This window comes from Mirounga leonina, unplaced genomic scaffold (assembly GCF_011800145.1).
Source record: "Mirounga leonina isolate KUSES-001 unplaced genomic scaffold, KU_Mleo_1.0 Mir_154, whole genome shotgun sequence".
NCBI classification, from domain to species: domain Eukaryota; kingdom Metazoa; phylum Chordata; class Mammalia; order Carnivora; family Phocidae; genus Mirounga; species Mirounga leonina.
Window position 1 is genome coordinate 58632879 of NW_023270389.1, and position 19606 is coordinate 58652484.

General features: G+C 45.0%; 1 protein-coding gene across 3 annotated transcripts in view; it reads left to right on the top strand.

Annotated features, from left to right (window-relative positions):
• The first annotated feature begins 96 nt into the window (after positions 1 to 96).
• Positions 97 to 19606, top strand: part of ILDR2 (immunoglobulin like domain containing receptor 2) — a 55489-nt gene continuing 35979 nt past the window's right edge. For all 3 annotated transcript variants that reach the window (XM_035010920.1, XM_035010921.1, XM_035010922.1), the window contains exons 1-3: positions 97 to 200; positions 15686 to 16018; positions 16933 to 17052. In XM_035010920.1, the coding sequence (XP_034866811.1) occupies positions 155 to 200; positions 15686 to 16018; positions 16933 to 17052 (499 nt within the window). In that variant the 5' untranslated portion in view covers positions 97 to 154. The remainder of the gene's footprint in view (positions 201 to 15685; positions 16019 to 16932; positions 17053 to 19606) is intronic.

Sequence of the window (19606 nt, forward strand, 5' to 3'; positions counted from 1 at the left end):
CGGCGCCCAGGGACGCCGGGGGCCCGCTCGCGCGCGCGGCCGCCACCCCGCCGCTGCCGCGGCCGCTGCCGCTGCCGCCTGGTTACCCCGAGCCGGACGCTGCCGCCGGTCCCCACTCGGCCCACTCCTTCATCTGAATGGGAAGTTGGGGAACATGGACGGGGTCGTGCTGGCGCGGATCGCTCTCTTCTGGCTAACAGGTAGGAGTCATTTTCTACCCACGCGAATAACTTTATGTATATCCCCTCGGTGTGTATGTATATCCCACCCCACCCCCACCCCCATCTCCCCCCTGGCTGGGCTTAAAGCTGCTTAGCAGGTCGGCCTTACGTGGGGGAAGGGGCTCTGTGTGTGCGTGCGTGTGTGTGGGGGGGGGGGTGGGTGATGGAGGAGGCGGGGGGAGAATCCCATTACAAGTGAGACGGATCGAGATGCAGGTGTTTGACTCCTTGGGCTATTGTTTGGGCATTTCCTCACCCACACAACGGTTCTTCTGGGTCTTACCCTGAGTTTGTGATGCTGTGGGCCCTGGGAAGAGCCTGGTTAGGGAAAAAAAAAAAAAAGGAAGAAAGAAAGCTCGGAGGAGACATTAATTAAGAGAACTGGTTTCTGGAGGTGAGGGGTGGAGGAGTGTCTCCCTAATTCCTTCCCTAGAGAAGCCAGGAGACCCAGCCGCATTCTCTCTGTGGCTCCGGGGTGCAGTGGGGCGCGGGATGAGGAAGGAGATGGGGACGGAGGCTTGATTGGTTGTGGAGTTTAGGGCCCTGCTCTCTCTCGCTTGGTACCATTTGAGGAGTGGTCCCATAGCGGAGAAGAACTTCCTCCCGAAATAAACAGCCTCCCCTCCCCCAATAAAGATAAATTGCAGAGATATTCAGAAGGTAGAGCTTCTCCTCAGCATTAAAGTCACTTCCGCTAGCTGGATACTCCGTGGTTCCCCCTCCCTTTAGTGGTGAACTTTCTCCCCACCCGCCTGCGGTCTGGAAAGTCTCTCGTTGCCTCAACCGAGGGTCCTGCGAGGTTGAGGGGCCAGTGGCCAGGCAGGGTGGCTAGCCCTGGGGGACTCACAAAGTAGCCCAGCTTGGGTGCTGGTGAGGATGGGTAGGAAGGTTCGGTAGCTTGGAAGGGGCTGAGACAAAGATTCCCAGCAAGGTGCAGACGGAGTGATGGAGGAAAGGAACAAGGGATCAGAAAGGTTTTGAGGACAGGGTGAGGGTAGTGCAGGGCAGGAGAGGAAATAGAAAATAGCACCTCCAAAAATGAAGTTCTGTCCCCTCTGGGGGCACCAATCAGAAGATTTGGAAAAAATCAAGTCAGTAGGAAGTTTAAAATATTTAAGGCAGTCATTGAAATAGGGTAAATGTATATAAGAAGAAAAGCAAAAACTCTATTTCCCTTAGCTTCGGAATAAGATTATTGATTGCCTCAGTTTTGTTTTGTTTTTTCCTCTTTCAAATGAAGGACCCCTAACCCTGGTTCTGCTCCATGCTGGCTTTAGGTTTGGGGGATGGGGGTGGGCAGGGCTTATCCGCAGAGTTAGCCTCTTCTCTCCGCTGCTCTGAGTTCATCCCTCCCACATTATTCAAATATGAATCATCTCTAATTTCAGGGTTTGGCTGATCCATGTCTCCCCACTCCCCTGGCCTCCCAGTGTCTTCCACTTTCACCCTCACTGATTCTGAATGTCCTTGATTTGCCTCTACTTCTGTGTTACCATACTAGAAGGGAACTTAGGCCTGAAGCCTGGATCACCACCTCCCTAATGTCAACTAGGCATCCTGGGGCAGGAGGGCTCTGAGTCCGAGATGCTCTTCCAGACACCTCAGGGTGTGCCCAAGAAAAGCACTTGAGGGATTTGCAGGGAGTGGGAGCAGAAGGGGTTCATATGGCCCTGCTAGATGGCTAACAGCTTTTTATGAGCTGCAATCACATCATTGGAAGGGGCCACAGGCCATCTAGGCCAGCCCTCTCAGTTTATAGAAATGGAGGCCCAGAGAAGTGATAGGCACACAGCAAATGTGAGATGGAGCCGGGACTCGAACCCAGTTCTCTGAACCCCAGGCCAGTCCCATTTGCACTCTTCTGAGCTGCCTCTCTGGGGTTTTTTCATTGCAGGGGGTTCTGTTTTGTGTTTATTTTGAGGGGAGTTGCTGCTTTGTCCGTGTCTTCTTTGCTCCGTACCTGGAGAGGTGGCCCCCAGCCTGGTGGCAGGCAACAGGTCAGTTACGAGGGCCAGCTCAGCTGTCTGATGGCTGGGCTTCTGTGCTCTGCACGTGGGGCTGGCTCTCAAGATCCCATCGAGCATGGCGGGCATCCCCTGCTCCCAGCTTCTGCTTACCCCCTCATCCCCTCAGGCTGTCAGGTGTGCAGCTGGACAAGCCGCCTCTCAGCCTCAGCAGAGTAGAGTAGCTAACAATGGCGGCTAGGGGGTGGGGGTGGGTGAGGAGCAGTCAAGGATGAGATGGATTCAGACTCATCGTTCACAGAAAAGCCATGAGAGGAAAGGTAAGAAATTTCCGTCCGGCCCAATCAATGAATTCTCTCTTGAGGGGGTTGTACAAAGGGAGGGAGAAAGGGAAGGACAGATTAAAAATGAGTCAGAGAGCTGGGAGGAGGGGGGCAGGGACGGGACACATTCATTCTCCTTCTCCCTCCCTTTCTCCTCCCCCCACTTTCTCTTCCTGTCCTCCCTTCGCCCTCCGCTGTTTGTCTCTTTTAATGCAGGCTGAGCAATTTCTAATCAACCCTTTAGTTTTTTTTCCCCTCGGTCTCAGGCAGCTCCTTTCTTGTCTTTCATTGCTAAAGTCTGCCTCATGATTTCTTATTGTCATTGTGATGCTGCTTCCTGTAATAAATTGTTGTTGTTCTGAACCAACACAATGCTTCTCAGCTGCTGTTTGAGCAACAGGTGCCATCTGGCAGTAGGACCTGAAGGAGGGTTCACTCGGTCTTTGTTCCTGAATTCGGATGGCGTCTCCTCCTTTCCTGGCGGGAGAGGCTGTGAGAAACCCTGGCGCTGGGTCCCCTCGGCGAACACGCTCACAGGCGGGAGCAGGCGATGCGTTTTCCTGGAGACTCCTGGGTCTCGCTGTGATGAAGATTGCTTGCTCTATTAGCATTTCTTTTGGTAGCCTTTGGGTTTTATTCATTCATCTATTCATCCACTCTGCAGGCACATATTAAATTCCTGGGCTTGCTAAGCGTTAGGATAGGTGCCGAGGATAAAGAGAGAGAAAAGACAGAGTCCTTCTCCTCCAAGGGTTGTCAGTCGAGTCAGTGACTCAAGTGAGTTTTCTGGTGATTTTGGTTTGGGAGCAGAAGGTCTTCCGATGAGAGCTGTGAGCCACACAGGGGCCAGGGGAGCATGGAGGGGGCACCCCCAAGCCAAGCCTGAAGTGGAGATTGGAGCCATCTTGAAGGGAACTCCTAGGAGAGGTGGTGGCTGAGGGAAGACAGGTGTTCACGCCTCGTCAGTGGCTGAGTTACCACCACGTCCAGGCATGGTGCTGGGGTTAATAAGATGAGTAAGACACAGCCCTGCCTTCCAGCACTCGCAGGCTGGTGGCAGGACACAGTGATGGAGTAGCCTGTGCCCAGGCAATAAGGGAGATCTGCACCAAGTGCTGTGGGGTGCTTCACGGTGGCTCCTAACCCAGCCTGCGGCGGGGGGAGGAGGTGTCCAGGGGTGTTTGTTACCTGTTCTGGTTTGCATTCCGGTGGATACATGGTGACTGTGTGCCGAGAGGCTCGGATGCAGAGAGTTAAAGCGTTAATATTAGCCCTGGAGAAGGAAGAGTCGCTTTCAGAGACTGCTGACACCTCAACTTCTACTGTCCCCTTCCCTGTCCTGCATACCTTTCAATTTCTCTCCCTCTTCTGTTCTTCTTTCCCCTGCAGAAGAGACCTTGCTCTTACCAGAGCATCTTCTTTCAGCACTCTATCACAGCCCTCCCCACTCCCCTCCTTCTCTCAGCCAGATGCTTCTCTCTGGACCAGAGGAGGGGGCTTGTCTCAGTTATCCCTCTTTAGATTTTAGACTCACATGATTCTGCTGGTTGGCTAGTTTCTACAGACTTGGAATTATTACTAGTAGCAGTCTTAGTGCAATACTATGCTTGTAGTCTTAGTGCAAGTACTTAGTGCTCAGTACAGTGTTCATAGTGTCAGTACCAGGACTTGGTTGGTGGAAGGAACCCTGACCTGGGAGTTAAGGATTGGTTTCTAGTCCTACTTGCTCCATAGACTGACTATGTAACCATGGGATCTGGGTCTCATAATCTGTTGAATGAGATGACTTCTGAAGTCACTTTCAGCTCTAAGATGCTATGGTTTAGAATCTTTTCTCCATTTAATTTTGATGAGTTGGAAGTCACAACTAAAGAGTGACAGGTCCAGTCTTCCTTTTGTAATTCACCCAGTGAAAAGCCCTTTTTTTCAGCCTTTCCCTGATCATTAATGATTGGAATGAAAGACACCAGCTGGAGGGAGAGCTGTTGTTAGGATTTTCAGAGGAACAGATGGAATAGCACTCAGGGCTTGGTGGATAGGAAAGGGTCCACTCCGAACGATGAAATGTGGTCATACTGGGACTGGTAAAGGATGGCAAGCACTTTGGACCAGGTGGGATGCATCCCACTATAGTCAACATGGCCCCAGGATGTCCCTTCTAGTCTCAATTCACCTTTTCACGCCTTCCAACATTTTAGCTTTTATGCCTTCTTTTTCCCCAATCAAGAATATAAAAAAAGGTATGATGTGGTTGTTGTTCTTGCTTATTTATATGCTATAATGCTTTTCTGTATGTTAAAGGACTTTCATCTACATTATGCCTTTTGATCATTCTAAGCAAGAATGGCTGATAATACCTCCTTCTACGTACGAAGACAAAGGCTCAGAGAATACATAACTTGTCCAAGTCCATGGTATCTTATTGATTAAAAGAATAAGAAACAGTATCGCTGACTTAACATGACTTGGTTGTGTCAAGGGCCAGAATCCAAGGGAAATATTATTTTCTGCTTACGGTGGGTCAAAGTAGAACTCTTGATTTAAGTGAAACATACCTGGTGTCTGTTACGGGGCACTGGGTAGTGAGGCTCAGAATTCATAGAACTCAGGGAAATATTGCAGGGAAAAGTGAGAAAAAAATAGCATTTAGATTTTCCAATTAAATTCTAAGATCTAAAGGAAAGGCGTAAATGAGAAGTGAGGCACAGGAGAGCAGAGGATGTGACCCAGTGACAGCAGACACTGCTGGCATCTCAGAGCCCATCTGGGACTAGGGGCTGGTGCTGTGCACCCAGGAACCACACAGGATGTTAGCTGTGGCATATGTATGCTTAACATTTTGGTCTTCGAGATAGCTTTTGGCTCTCTGAAAGTGAAAGAAGGCATTTTGGATGACTCGTGTTCTTTATGGGCCCAGAAACAAAGAAGAACCCAGAAGAACGTGCTGCTTCCCCTGTTCTCCTGCAGTGTCCACCGTCCTGCAGGAAGTGGTGCTCTGCATTAGGAGTAGAACCCTCCATTCGGCTGGGATCCTGCATCATCACTCCTCCCATGCCCTTGGCTCATCAGGAGGCAGACTCAGAGGCAGTGCAGGGAGAGGGATGAGATTCAAACTGACCTGGATTTGAATACTAGCTTAATATTTTACCTTATTTTCTTTGGCTTTAAAAATGGGAAATTAGTGTACCTTACAGGGTTGTTGTGATAATTAAAGTGGAATTATGTAAAACTCCTAGCACAATGTTTGGTATACAGTAGGCCCTCAATACTAACTGTGAGCCCCAAATAGGTATATTAGTCAGCATTTTGATACAGCAATGAGCAACCTCCAAATCTCAACATTTAGTTCTTGCTCATATTACAGGGGAGCTGAAGTCAGCTGCAAGTCAGTTGTGAATTGGCTAGAATTGGTAGACTTGGCTCAGTTCCAAATGTTTATTCTTATTCTGAGACCCAGGATGAAGGATCAGCCACTGTCTGGGCGTGCTTTTGTTGTGGCAGAGGGCTCAAGAGGGCAGCGGGAGGGCCTAGAGTGACCGGAGCCAAAGCATGCACATGCCTTTTAAGCTTCTGCTTGGACATGTCTTATGGCATGCATGTCATGCAGAAAAGCCCAGGGTTTTTGGAGTGTTAAATGCACTCTGCCTATAGGGAACAAGGCAAGAGTCCGGAGGGAAAACTAATTGGGAACAACCAATATGATCTATTAACTAGGTTAAATCATTCGACAAATGTGTCGAGTACTTACTATGTAGCAGAGTCTTTAAAAGGCTGCAGGGGAGAGTTTGTTGTTGATGACAGAGACAGACAACTAAATAGGAAATTCTCAGACAAATGCGATGTCCTTCTCTGGGGTGCCGTGACTGCAGTAAGAGCAAGAAGAAACTTCTAGAGGGAGTGATAGCTGAGCAAGTTTGGAGGGATACGTAGGAATTGCTAGGGGGAAAGTGGGATGGAAGAAGGGGAATTTACATAGGGAACAGCATGTGCAAAAGCCAAGAATCAGGGAGGATGTGATTTCTGAAAATTACAAATATTTTAGTATGGTTGGGGAATGAAAGAGAGTGGCCCTCTGTGAAAGGGGGCCAGTTGTCCCTTGTGCTCCTAAAGTGGCTGGAAGGAGTCTTTAAAAGGATCAGAGCAAAGGTGTGCCATGATCAGATGTGCATTTTGGAAATCTCATTTGGACCACAGTGTGGAGAGTGGGTTAGAGGTGGGCAAACTTGCAGCAGAGACTATCCGGGAGACTCCTGTGGAAAGAGAGACAAGGCATAGTGAGAGCCCAAAGTCACAGGGTGCAGTGGGGATGGGAGAGGTGGGCCGAGTAGCTGGAGATGGAGGAGTAGTGGTAGCATGGTTGGATGTGCAGGTTGAAGGGGTAGGAGTGTCAAACATACCTTCAGGTTTGTGGCTTGGGATTGCTGGGGGTGGCATTTATGGGCATGAACTAATACAGGAGGAGAAACATGTAAGGGAGGGAGATAAAGGTTTAATATTTTGCATTTTACTAAAGTACAGTCTAAGGTGCTGTAACAAAGAGAATCTAAAATACAGTAAGTCACACAAAATAATTTCTTTCTCTCTCCTCTAACAGTCCAGACCTCCTGGTAGTGAGTCTACCATTCCCAACATGCGGCTGCCAAGACTGCTCCCATGAGAGCCATTCTCAGCCCGTTGGAGCAAGGAAAGCAGAGGGCCAGGGCATGCAGCTTGTGATGCACCTTTAGGAAGGTGGCCTAGAAGTTGTACGTGTCACTTCTCCTCATGTACCTTCATCCTGAATATATGGTCACAACTGGCTACAGAGAAGCTAGGAAACGTAGTACTTAGTTGGGTTGGCTGGCTGTATTAAGACTGGGAAGTTCCTTTCCTAATGGAAGGGGACAGTTAGTGTCTCCTTCTATAGAGTGACACATTGGAGGTGGCTGTGTAACATCCACACAGAGAATGAGGTTATGTATTTGGGTCTGGAGCTCAGGTGAGAGATCTAAACGGGAAACACAGATAACAAGGTGGTAGAGGTTGATCAGAACTTTCTTATGGGAGTTTCCTCTGTCCAAAGAGCTGGTCCATCCCAGAAGGCTGACCCACCCAATGAACCAGGACAGTTTCCAAAGTACATCTGCCTTGCAGGATAGGGACTAACCTCTTTTAGTGCAGCTTTGGTCCCATTGGAACAGTAGGTAGGACAGCTAGACATTACTCATGAGCTCATTTCAGATCTCTGGAAGACACAGCAAATGAGACAGAAAAGAGATATGCTTCTGGCTTTTATCTGCACAGTGGCAGCTGAGAATGGGAAAGCATGGCTCAGTTGGACACACAGGACATATGCTTAATGAATGGCAAGCTCAGTGTGCAAGAGTACCAGAGTTATGGGTAGCAAATAATAACTAGGCCATGAGCAAAGCCTACTTGGGCAAGGGCAGCACTGGTGTTTACCATAGCTATTGGTGCCTTTGGGGACTATTGGGGAGAAAATATACAAGAATGCTGTCATATTTAAAAAAAATCTCCAAATGGTACATCTTGTCACCCTAACCATAAAATGGATCGAGCAATCAGGTGTCATGATAGCAAACAAGAGAAGCTTATCCTGGCCAATTTAGGTAGGAAAGGAACTTGCAGCTGATTAACTTAGAGAGCCAGTGGGAAAGCTGGATAATCAGGCTTAGGTATTAGGCAAATACCAAGGGAATGTCTACGATTCTTTGTAAAGTCTTTTTATTTTATTTTTTAACCCAGGTATATCAGGAAGACGAATGGTTCCTATTTTTTTGCGGGGGGGGGGGGGGGAGATCCAATCTGCATTCTTTTTACCTTTAAACCTTGAGCCTGCAGGGCAACATTTCTCCAAATACTTTGCTCCCATCCTGACAATGCTCCTGGGGGATGGACAGGCTTTATTTCCTCATCTAGACTATGGACCAAACCCAGAGGAGATGTGTGGATACTTCATATTCATCTCCTACATTTAGAAAACCTGCCCATCAGTTGTCCCTAAGCAGTGTCTTAAGAAACTGAGCCAATATGTTAAAAGTGTGAAGACAAAAGATAAATTTCTTAAAGATCATCTAACTTGAAGGCAGGAAAAGGAAGATTTGTATTGTCATCCTGAATGAAGAGAAACCTTAGGAATCTGAAGGCCAAGATATGCTGGGAAACATGTATTCTGAGGTCAAAATCCCACTTCTGGGACTTTAAGACTTAAAAGATGGATGAGCTGTATACAAAATTTTAAAGATGCCCATCTTTACAACGATGATTTTCCATGACCTTCAACAGTAATCTTTGTTTCTATAAAATGGGACTGTGCAGGGTGCCTGGGTGGCTTAGTCAGTTAAACATCTGCCTTTCGGCTCAGGTCATGATCTCAGGGTCCTGGGATCGAGTCCCACGTCCGTCTCCCTGCTCAGCGGGGAGCCTGCTTCTCCCTCTATCCTTGCCCCTCCTCCTTGCTTGTGTGTGCTCTCTCTCAAATAAATAAATAAAATATTTAAAATAAAATAAAATAAAATGGGGCTGTGCTTATAGGTCTCCCTCTCAAAGATGCTGGCCGGCAGGAATAGCTTACCAGTTGAGGAGTGGGGAAAAGGAACTTGCTTTGGGGAAAAAAATGAAAATGCTAAAATAAGAACAGCTTTGCTTTAGATACTGCTTTTGTTATTCTTGCAAGAACACAGTTCCTTGTGTGTAGAATCCTTTTCTTTTACATGAGAATTGGGGCAGGACCTTATTTTGCCGCATGAAGGGAGGCATTGTTTGCACTTGGAGCTGATCTTCCTTGGCCTAGTGACTAGCTGAGTTGGGGGCTACTCTCTGAGCTGTCACTCACACTCTACTTTTAGGCAGCTTTTCTAGTTATTCGTCAGAATCCATTCTCTGCACTGGGAATAACCTGCTAAGAAAGGTCATTCAGACTCACTCCTTCATTTATTCTTTCATTCTTTGATTCATTCCACATTGTGTGAGCTTCACCCATATTCTGTGGCTTTGCTCTGCACTGGGGATCAGAGTCAACCAAATCCTGGTCCCTGCCCTCAGGGACCTTAGAGTTAGAAATTAAATTTATATTCAATTTCTCAAGATCCGGGACTGGTCTTTCAATTGATTTTTCCCAAAACTTAACATAGTGTTTTAAAATATGTTTTTGATTGAATTTGAATTAGATAGTCAAGGGCAGTTTCTCTGTTCATCAAGGGCACAGTAAAAACTATAGGAATTGTCTGGGAGTCTGAGAATGAGGATTCCCTCCTCTGCAAATGCACAAGAGAACATAATCTCCAGTCTTCACACATGACCTTCAATATGCTGTCTGGTGCAGCTTTCAATCAGGAATCCTAATTTTTATGGATGCCATCTATACAGGATGATCCCTTACCTTGCTGCACTTCTTTTTCTGTCTTTTGCTCTCTTCCCTAACCGTTTCTCTCCGGTGTTCTACAATACTCGCTTTCGTTTGTAGGATGAAACGCAGATTCTTTCCTCACCTCTGTAAATCTCTTTATAAGAGCACTGACACAGAAGTCCCTTACAGTGTCACAGGTGCCTGGACTCAGAGTCCCAGCCTTGCAGGACCCACACTCAGTGCTTCTCTCTCTCTGGCTGCCAGGGCCTCCTTCAGTTACATGCTCTTGTGTTTCTCCAGGTGAAAGGAATAAGAGATTGATAGTTAAAGAATGAAAACGATTTTCATATGTCTGGGGTGTGCTTGGGGGCCAAATCACAGGGAAGACCTTATATGCCATGTCTAGGCATTCGGATCTTATCTTGGAAATCAGTGGAGGCCTTAAAGCACGGGATGGACATGATTAGATATGTTAAAAAAAATTCTAGATAAAAAGTGTGGAGAATGTACTGGGCTGGAAGTACAGAGGCCACTTAGGAGGCTATTGTAAGACTGAGGAGGTAATGAAGGCCTATGTAAAGTTATGGTTAAGAGCTTTGCAGCCAGTCAGCCTGGGTTCATGCCTGAACATACATTCTCTGAGATCCAGGTTCTTCATCTATAAAATGAGTATGATAATAGTACCTATTTTATAGAATTTTTTGAAAAAATTCATTAAGATTCATTAAGATTCATGAATAATGCTTAACGCAATTTCTGACACATAGCAAACATTTCATAATTAATATCTAGTAGAAGGAATAGAAACCTAATTTAAGGAGGTGGCAATGGAAATAAGGAAGGGTCAAATTTGGGAGATGTTGAGATTTAGTGACCAACCAAATGTATTCGGGGACAGAGAGGAAATCATCAAAGCTATGATTTCGATCTGGTGATAGGATGGGGATATACTGGCAAAGGAGCTAGAGGGGGGCGGGAAGGATTGCTTTATAAGCAAGGAGCAGGGGAAAAGATCTTATGACTGGGGTTAGACATGTTGAATTTGAAGTATCTGTTGAAACATGCAGATGAGGCTTCAGAGAGTTGAGGGTCTGAGACATAATGATAGTTGGAACTATGGGAAGGAATAAGATTTCTTAGATCAAATGCACAGATGAACACCACAAAGAGGCTGAATATTTTTGTTTACCGGGCATACAAAAATATTCTTATTAGCCTATATACACCCCAGCATAAGAAGTACTAGGTTTTGGCATCTGACAAGTGGTGAAATAGAAAAAACTGTAGGAAGTAGAATCAATGCTCAGGACCCTAACCTCACCCCAGGGCAGATCTCTTGGAAATGGGAACCAGAGGGAGGGTGTTCCCAGGCCAGATCTCAGAGTGCATGTGGGCTTGTCCATCTTAGTTTTCACCCAAATTATGCACGATCTCTGAGGGGCCTGATCTGGAGGTAGGAATGGAGGTTCCATGAGATGTGTTTTTTGAAGTGGGGTGGTTAGCCACATCAGTTTTAGATTTGGTTCAGTCATGTGTAAGGGATATAGAAAACAATACCAAATCCTCTGGAGAAGGGGCTGGTATCATGGCCCAGGCAAGCAGGCTGGAGCTCAGTCCCAGTTGGGCAAATGGTTTGCGAATCAGGAGGAAACAGTTCAAGATAAACACAGGTTAAGGGAAAGAGATGCTGCTTAGTGGGTTTAAGGAATCCAAGCCCTCACCTGGAATTCAGGGTTAGGGCCAGAAGAGCAATTCTAGATCCCACCCTTCAATGGGAATGGGATTCCTAATAGGCATGGTCAGGGCAGGCTCAAGAATTGGGTGGCATTCATCCTACAGTGTGAAGTTTATAGAGCTAAAGCAGAGACTGGAATTTTCAACTTTCTCTCTAACTCTTCATTCTTATTTTCCTTAAAGGTCCAATAAACTGGCCTTTCCTTGAAATTTCCAGTCCTGTCCTCTCCAGTTGTCTAACTCCACCCTTAGCTTAGAGTCCCAGGGTTCCCATTATACCTGCACATATGTACACATGGTTACCCTCCATTTTCTGATTTCCAGGAGGTGCATAAGGGTTTGTGCCGTGATGGGCACACCCAGGCACTGCCACTATTGAACTTATAATTACCTATCCTAGCATTCCTGTGCAATTTTGCCCATTCTGCACTACACACATTCAGCATCTCCCATCTTGATATCTGTGCTCACCTAGCTCTAGGTTCATAGCTTCACAGAAGTCAACAGACTGTTCTTGACAGTAGCAGCAACAGCTGTATTTATTCAGTGTTTACCATGGACCATATTATCCTAAGTGCTTAGGTTAAAATTTCATTTAACCCTCAGTCAACTCTGTAAGGTAGTTACAATTATTATGTGCCAGTGAGGAAATATTTACCAGTGAGGAAACTGAAATTCATGAGTTGAGAAATTTGCCTTAGGTCATGCAGCTAGGAAGTGGTAAAGCTTGGATTCTAATTTAGGACTAACTCCAAAACCCATGCCATTAACTATCACGTTATAAAAAGGCAGATGTTTCTGACACTGTATTCCTTATTCTTTGGAGCATGAATTTATATTGTATGTCATGGAATAAGCTGAGAACCAACTAATCTCTATTAATAATTAGGAGAGTCCAAGGGCGCCTAGGTGGCTCAGTCAATTAAGCGTCCAACTCTTGATTTCGGCTCAGGTCATTATCTCAGGGTTGTGAGATCCAGCCCCATGTCGGGTTCCATGCTGGGTGTGGAGCCTGCTTGAGATTCTCTCTTTCCCTCTCCCTCTGCCCCTCCTCCCCTTAAAAAATTAGGGGAATCCAATGGCTTGGTCAAGTTAGGCTAATCTCATTAACAGAGAACAGAGCTGGGAAAGGAGGTTATTCTTAGTAATCACCTAATGAACAAAACCCCACACTTAACTCTGTCAAAAAACAAACAAACAAAAACCCTGACGAAATAAAACAAACAGAAAACAACACTTTTATTTAGCAGCTGCCTCCTTCGCTGGTTTTATTTATCCTACAAAGGCTAGGATAATGTGATTTCCCAGGTATAGCCTGAATAGGTAGCAGAGAAGAAAGGTGGCGTGGTCAAGTACAAAGCGTTGTACTGGGAACAATGCCTGTGGTTGGTTATCCAGCCTCAACCACTGCTAATTGAAGTCCTTTGACTTCTGCCCCTTTTTTGTTACCTAGGAAATTGGAGTGTGAATAAGGATTTGGGGAAGAATTACAAAGTTAAGAATTAATGCAATAGAGTTTAAGGAGAAACTGTAAAGAAATTTCTTTTCCCAGTCCAGCTCTGTGAGTTAGGGAGCAGTGGAATTAGCACATCAATATTTGGGGGGTGGTGGAAGGAAATAATGGAGCCTAGAAACTGACAGTGAGCTTCCAGAGAGGACTTATTTGCCCCTTGATGGGGCTGATCTTCATATTCTGGCTGTAATCAAACCTATTGGTGGTGAATGTTCATGGAGATTCAGGAGCCTCAGTGTGGGAGGTGAGGGAAAAGGCAGGAAATGGGAGGGAGGATTAGTCAAGAGTACTAGGCATGGTCACAGTGCTCTGCTCTAGAATCTCCTCCCAGCAAGTTGTTTGTTAACAACCCTGTGAATAAGGATTATGAGGCTCATTTTGTAAGTGAGGACTGCTTAAGAGACTTCAGTAAGGCCTCATTGCTAGTCGGTGGCCAGATGGGATTCAAAGCCCCATCTATGTGATTTCAATGCTATTTTACTATACTGTGCTATTTATGACACATTTAACTGGTTTTCTCTACAAAATCCTAGAAATTCCCATAGTAATAGTCATTCATTTGTGCATGCATTCCGTCATTTATTCTATAGTGCTTGGTAGGTTCAAAACACTAAGATTTGGTAAATCTCAAATACTCGCACTTCCTCATTCCACAGCATGCAGAAACTGTTTTCTCCCCAGAAGAATTAGAACCTGGTTTCTCATAATGGAGAGACACTGGTCTGGAAATCAGAAGACATGAGCACAAATGCGGTATTTTGCCCTTGTCGAGGGTGCTTCATAGGAGACATTCATAAATAAATGTATGTTTGAACCGTAAGAGTGAGTGTGATGCCTAGTGTCATTTTGAACACTGGTCGTAATAAAGGATGGAAGGTGCCCCATGGAAACTAGTCCTTCCTTGTGTGTCTCAAGTCCACTGTAATTCTAGGGTGAAACTTCCTGTCTCAAGCTTCCTGAAGCTGACTTGGCAGGCTCCTGGATTTAATTCAGAACCTCTTTATCGTGTCTTTTAATTCATATTCCTTTTTTCTGCCTCTCATCATCATTCTGTTTCTGCTTCTAATGTCAGATCAAGCTAGAAACTTTTGCCTCTCCCATTCAATTGAGAAAGTTAAGTTCTCTTTGCTTGGAATTTCTAGATCTCACCATTGAGTTAATAGAGACCTTTTGCCTCTCAAACACTCCCCTGGTCTACCATTCACTGCAATTTCCCTTTCTTGGACACCAGGCCTCAGGTTGGATCTTTTCACCACTTACACTTCTCATCTGCTTTCTAGCCGTTTTTTTCCTCACTTTTTTCTGATTACCCTTCAAAGCTTTTGAACTTAGTCTACTGCTTTTGATCTGAAAATCTTCATTTCTCTTAAAGCTTTCGTTTTTCCCTTCATCTCTGTCCCCTTTGCTTGGTTATCAGCTGGAAGGGAGGTCACTTCCTCCTGAAGTCATACTTCCCAGCTTCATGGTCTTTATTTATCAAATATTTGTTGAGTACTTCTGGGCTTCACAAGCTGGGACAGCAAGATAAGACATGTTTCTTACCTGACAAGTCTGTTAGGGGTGACAGGCATGAAAAGAAATACTTGCAAAGTAATTATAAGAAATGTCTAGAAGAGGATGCTGAGGTTCTGATGGCACAAAGGAGGAGGTGACTAATGAATTGAGGGTCAGAGAAGGCCTACAGAAAGCCTTTAACCTGGGCTTTGAAAGGTGGAAAAGAGTTTCCAAGGAAAGAAGTGAGGAAAAAGCATTCCAGAAACCAGGAGTGTCATGTGCAAAGGCCTAGAGGTGTGAGATAGCAAGTCCCACTTGGGGAAATTGTTACTTGTTTGGTTATTCTTGGTGCTCACATAGAGGTGCCACCAGAAGTGAGGCTGAGGAGGTAAGAGGGACTAGATGACGGGGCATCTTCAATGCCTTTCCAGGAACTTTGGGATCTATCCTGAAGGCCATGGAGGTTGAGGGAAGGGTTTTAAGAAGGAGAGCCATAGCAATCGGATTTAGAAAGATCATCTGAATTATATAGCAAGGAGAATGGATAGCATATGGGCAACTGCAGGTGGGGAGACCAGACAAGAGATTATTGTAATATAAGCAAGAAATGAAGAGGACACCAACAAAAGCAATGGTAGTGAGGTCAAAGAGGAGGGAAGATATTAAAGATGTTAAGGGGTCAAGTGGAGGGGCGCCTGGGTGGCTCAGTCAGTTAAGCGTCTGATTTCGGCTCGGGTCATGATCTCAGGGGATTGAGCCCCAGATCAGGCTCCCTGTTCAGCGGGGAGTCTGCTTCTCCCTCTCCCTCTCCCCTTCCCCTGCTTGTGCTCATGCTCTCTCTTTCTCTCTCTCAAATAAATAAAAAGAGAGAGAGAGATCAAGTGGATGTGGCTTAGTGACTGACTGGATATTGGGAGTGAAGGCAGGTTTCTGGACAACACGACCAGATGGATGTGGATGCCATTAACAGTGATGGAGAAAGCGGGAAGGGACAGGTGAGGGAGGTGAGGTGGAGAGGTATGACTGTGTGGTGTGAGGTGAGGTCTGGAATGTGCATACCATTTGGATATATTCATTCTGTTTTGCAGCCATGGCTGATGGCCTTCAAGTCACGGTGCTTGACAAGAAGAAGGTGGCCATGCTTTTTCAGCCCACCGTGCTTCGCTGCCACTTCTCCACGTCCTCCCATCAGCCTGCAGTCGTGCAGTGGAAGTTCAAATCCTACTGCCAGGATCGCATGGGGGAGTCCTTGGGCATGTCCTCTCCCCGGGCCCAGTCTCTCAGCAAAAGAAACCTGGAATGGGACCCCTACTTGGACTGTTTAGACAGCAGGAGGACTGTTCGAGTGGTAGCTTCAAAACAGGGCTCAACCGTCACCCTGGGAGATTTCTACAGGGGCAGAGAGATCACGATTGTGCATGGTAACGGTACCTTTGCTTTGAATCCAGGAAGAGAAGGGAGATTTGTTCCACTGTCCCGCACACAAGGGGATGTCCGCCTCTCCGCCTTGCAACCCCTCAAGATTTTGACTTTATGGAAATAGAAGCTTCAGGAAGCCTAGCAAATTACTTAAGGGGACAGTGAGGGGAGAAAGGGTGAAGGGTGTAATATCCAGAACAGACACTGAGATGAGCTTTGGAAATGGTCTTTCTCAAACCTGACCTCTCGTCTGAGGAGCTTGTTATGAGAACTGAAGTGAAATAGATTCTATTCAAAGAATGTCCTCAAATACACCTTGACATCAGCCTCTATGGCCCTTTCCCAAACTCAGAAGCAGACTTCCTAAGAAGTTCCTCTGCTGGGAGAAGGGATGTAAGCATACACATTACAGAACCAGGTAGATGCCTTGGCCCAAGCCCCAGGTGGTTCTGTATCAGTTCTACCCTTTCTTCTGCTCCCTACAGTATTAGACAAGAAAAGGGCCTACGAGTCTGACCTGATCTATTTGACCATTTGAATTTTGAAGAACTCCTGTGAAGCCAGCTCATTTCTAGGAGTCCAGAGTAATTCTGGAATGTATCTGGCTTTTGGGGGCGTCTGCAGATCTGGTTAGTTGAAAGCAGTCTTCTATTCCCAAAACTGGACCAGGACTAGACCACTTTCTGGGGACGCCCTAAGTCTTTCACCTTGGGGATGCTAGTGTTTGTTACTGGGTTTTTGTTTGTGTATTTGTTCATTTGAAATAGAGCAAACATCTTGTCAACCACCATCTAGGTGGAGAAGTAGAGCACGGCAGCCATTCCTTCTGGAAGGGCCCCTCTCTCACCTTCCATTGTCCAGTGTTTTCCTTTCAGGGGGAAGTTTTAGGAATGGGCACTTCTTTTTATGATAACAGATGCAGATCTTCAAATTGGAAAACTCATGTGGGGAGACAGCGGACTCTATTACTGTATCATCACTACCCCTGATGACCTGGAGGGCAAAAATGAGGACTTGGCAGAGCTGCTGGTGTTGGGTAAGTGAAAACCATCAGCAGCATTTATATCTTAGACTGCTTGCACTGTTCCCTCCCCTCACTTTTCCCTGAGCATTCCAGCAGCTTGCATACGCAGGCTTTATTTCTTGTGCACAAACTGGTTTTAGAATATGCTCTTTATGAGCCGTAGCCCTATTTATTGTATCTTGTTTCTTGGAGGCCCTTTTTGGCACTGTCCTGATGTCTCTTCTGCTTTCTCAGGGTTGTTTTTTTCCCTCCTTTCCACTTGTGTACCTTTAACCCCAATTTCTCTTTGCTCTTACACTTTACTTACCTTTTTTTGTGTGCTAAGCGTTGAAGAAAATGCCAGAGGCTTTGAAGCAGAGTAGAGACAACTGAGAGATAAGAATTCATTGGTGAGTGGGGATCTCCCAAGATGTCAGGAATCTTTTTCCATTCAGTTACCTACACTTAAGATGATCATGAGGAAGGGTGGCTGTAAATTGGAGAGTAACAATAAAATGTGCCTGGTGGAAAGAGCTATTGGAGAATCTGCTAGGGTTTAATTGGAAAGCAATGCCTTGAAACCTAAAAGCATCTGAGTCATTCTCAAAGCAAATATAACTAATCCTTATTAACATTAATTTCTTCATAAAGGAAAATTCATTATCTTCGGCTATTTGTCCTCTTTTGTGGATTGGAGGAATGTCAGTGGGAAATGACCTTGTATGAAACTGCAAATTGAGCACATATTTCATGTTCTATAAATGTTGGTTGTACAAGAAAATTAGAATAAAAATACAGAAATTTAGAAAAGAAACTGCATTAATTGTAGGAGGAAAGGTAAACACTTGAGGCCATTTTTTAGATGAAATGACATTTTTTTGTAGTTTCCAAGAAGCCAGGTGATAACACTTTGGAGGAATGTTTAACGGTGCTTTCTTTTAAAGGCAAATGAGGTTGAAGGTTAATTTTACCCTATGTGGGAAACTCAGGGCCCAGGGAGAAAGTGGAATCAGCTATTTGGGATTTTTAGTTTTACTCTATTATGACTGTGTGCCTTTGGCAAGTCAACTGTTCTGCTGCCTTACTTTTATGGTTTATAGAATGGATAAAGGTGATTATTTATTAATAATTAACCCTTTAATTAGTAATAATTAACCCTTATTAGAGGGTTGACTTAATTCAAATACATATTCTTTGGGTCTAACATTTAAAGTATAGCTGCTGTGATCTGTAGAAGAATGGGAAGTATGACAGATATACAAAAAGAGGTTAAAAAAAAACAAAAAAGGCTTATATTGACATTGTGAAAGAATGCAGGGAAATCAGATTTGGGATCTGCTGTGACTCTGTAAACCAGAAGGGAATAAAAAGATAAATTTCTGCCCAATCACACAACTCTAATGGCCAAGCTTGAAGGAACAAGTGGCTCATTGAGCCTGCAATTAGCTAATTGCGGACACAATTATTTGGCCAGTGTAGCCATTTGCAGAGAGGTAATTGCCTGTGCAGGAAAAGGAGGCCAGGTAAAAACCACTTGAAATAATTTGTTCCCAATTCTGCAAAGTATAAGAAGAGCATTCTCCTGGATCAAAACATATAGTCATTTGGGGGAAGATACTGTCCTTAGGACAAAGAGAGGTGGGTGAAAGAAAGGCTCAGATGAACATGGTCATCAATGATGGGAGAAAAGATGAACAGAAATCAGTGTCACTCCAAAAAGAATGGTAAAGGAAAACTGGGGAGGCTGCAAATCAACTCATCATAGTAGAAGCAGCATCTCTGTGAGATAAGCAGGTACATGCTAGAGGTCTGGGGAGGAGAAACACATCATTCCACTGTGTTCCATATTAATTAGAAATGTTCAGAGTAGGATATATTTGCCATGTGAACTTTTTAGGGCAACACTAGTTGTGTTACTTATTTAAAGAAGTTAGTTTGAAATCTCTGAGAATTTTCTGGACATGGGAAGCACTGTATTTACTTCCCAGATGCAAAATTCTGAGTCTTCTTAGTCTTGACACCCTTTATAGAATGTTTCAAAATATTGTCACAGTTTTTAAAATTCTAATTATTTGGTTGTTATATCCTACAGGCCTAATTGTTAGGTATTCCTTTTATGTGAGACCAAGAGAACAACCTGATATCTGAGGTCAGTCTCAAGGAGATGAAGACCTCAGGGGGCATATAACTGGGTCCAACAGTTTGCTAATTGCAACCTCCATGAGCCACTGATTCAGTCATTGAATTTTACATTAGGAATGGTTGGAGGAGCTGGGAAGGTCTGATTTAGTAAAGGAGGGCTTGGGAAAGGGAGCATGGGAAGTATCTCCAGTTGAAATTGTACAGAAGAGGGACTGTGGCTGGGTAGAACTAGAACCAGGAGTAGAGGTTACAAGGGGCAGGAGTCTATCTCTGTATGAAGAAATAACTGTTAACAATTGGAGACATCTGAAGATGGAATAAGCGTTCTCAGGAGTAGTGATTTCTTTGTCCCAGGAGGGTGGAAAAATCTTAGGAGTTGTTATAAATGAGACATGTATGTATAGGAAAAGATGTTTAGGTTACTTTTGAGCTTCATTTCAATTTT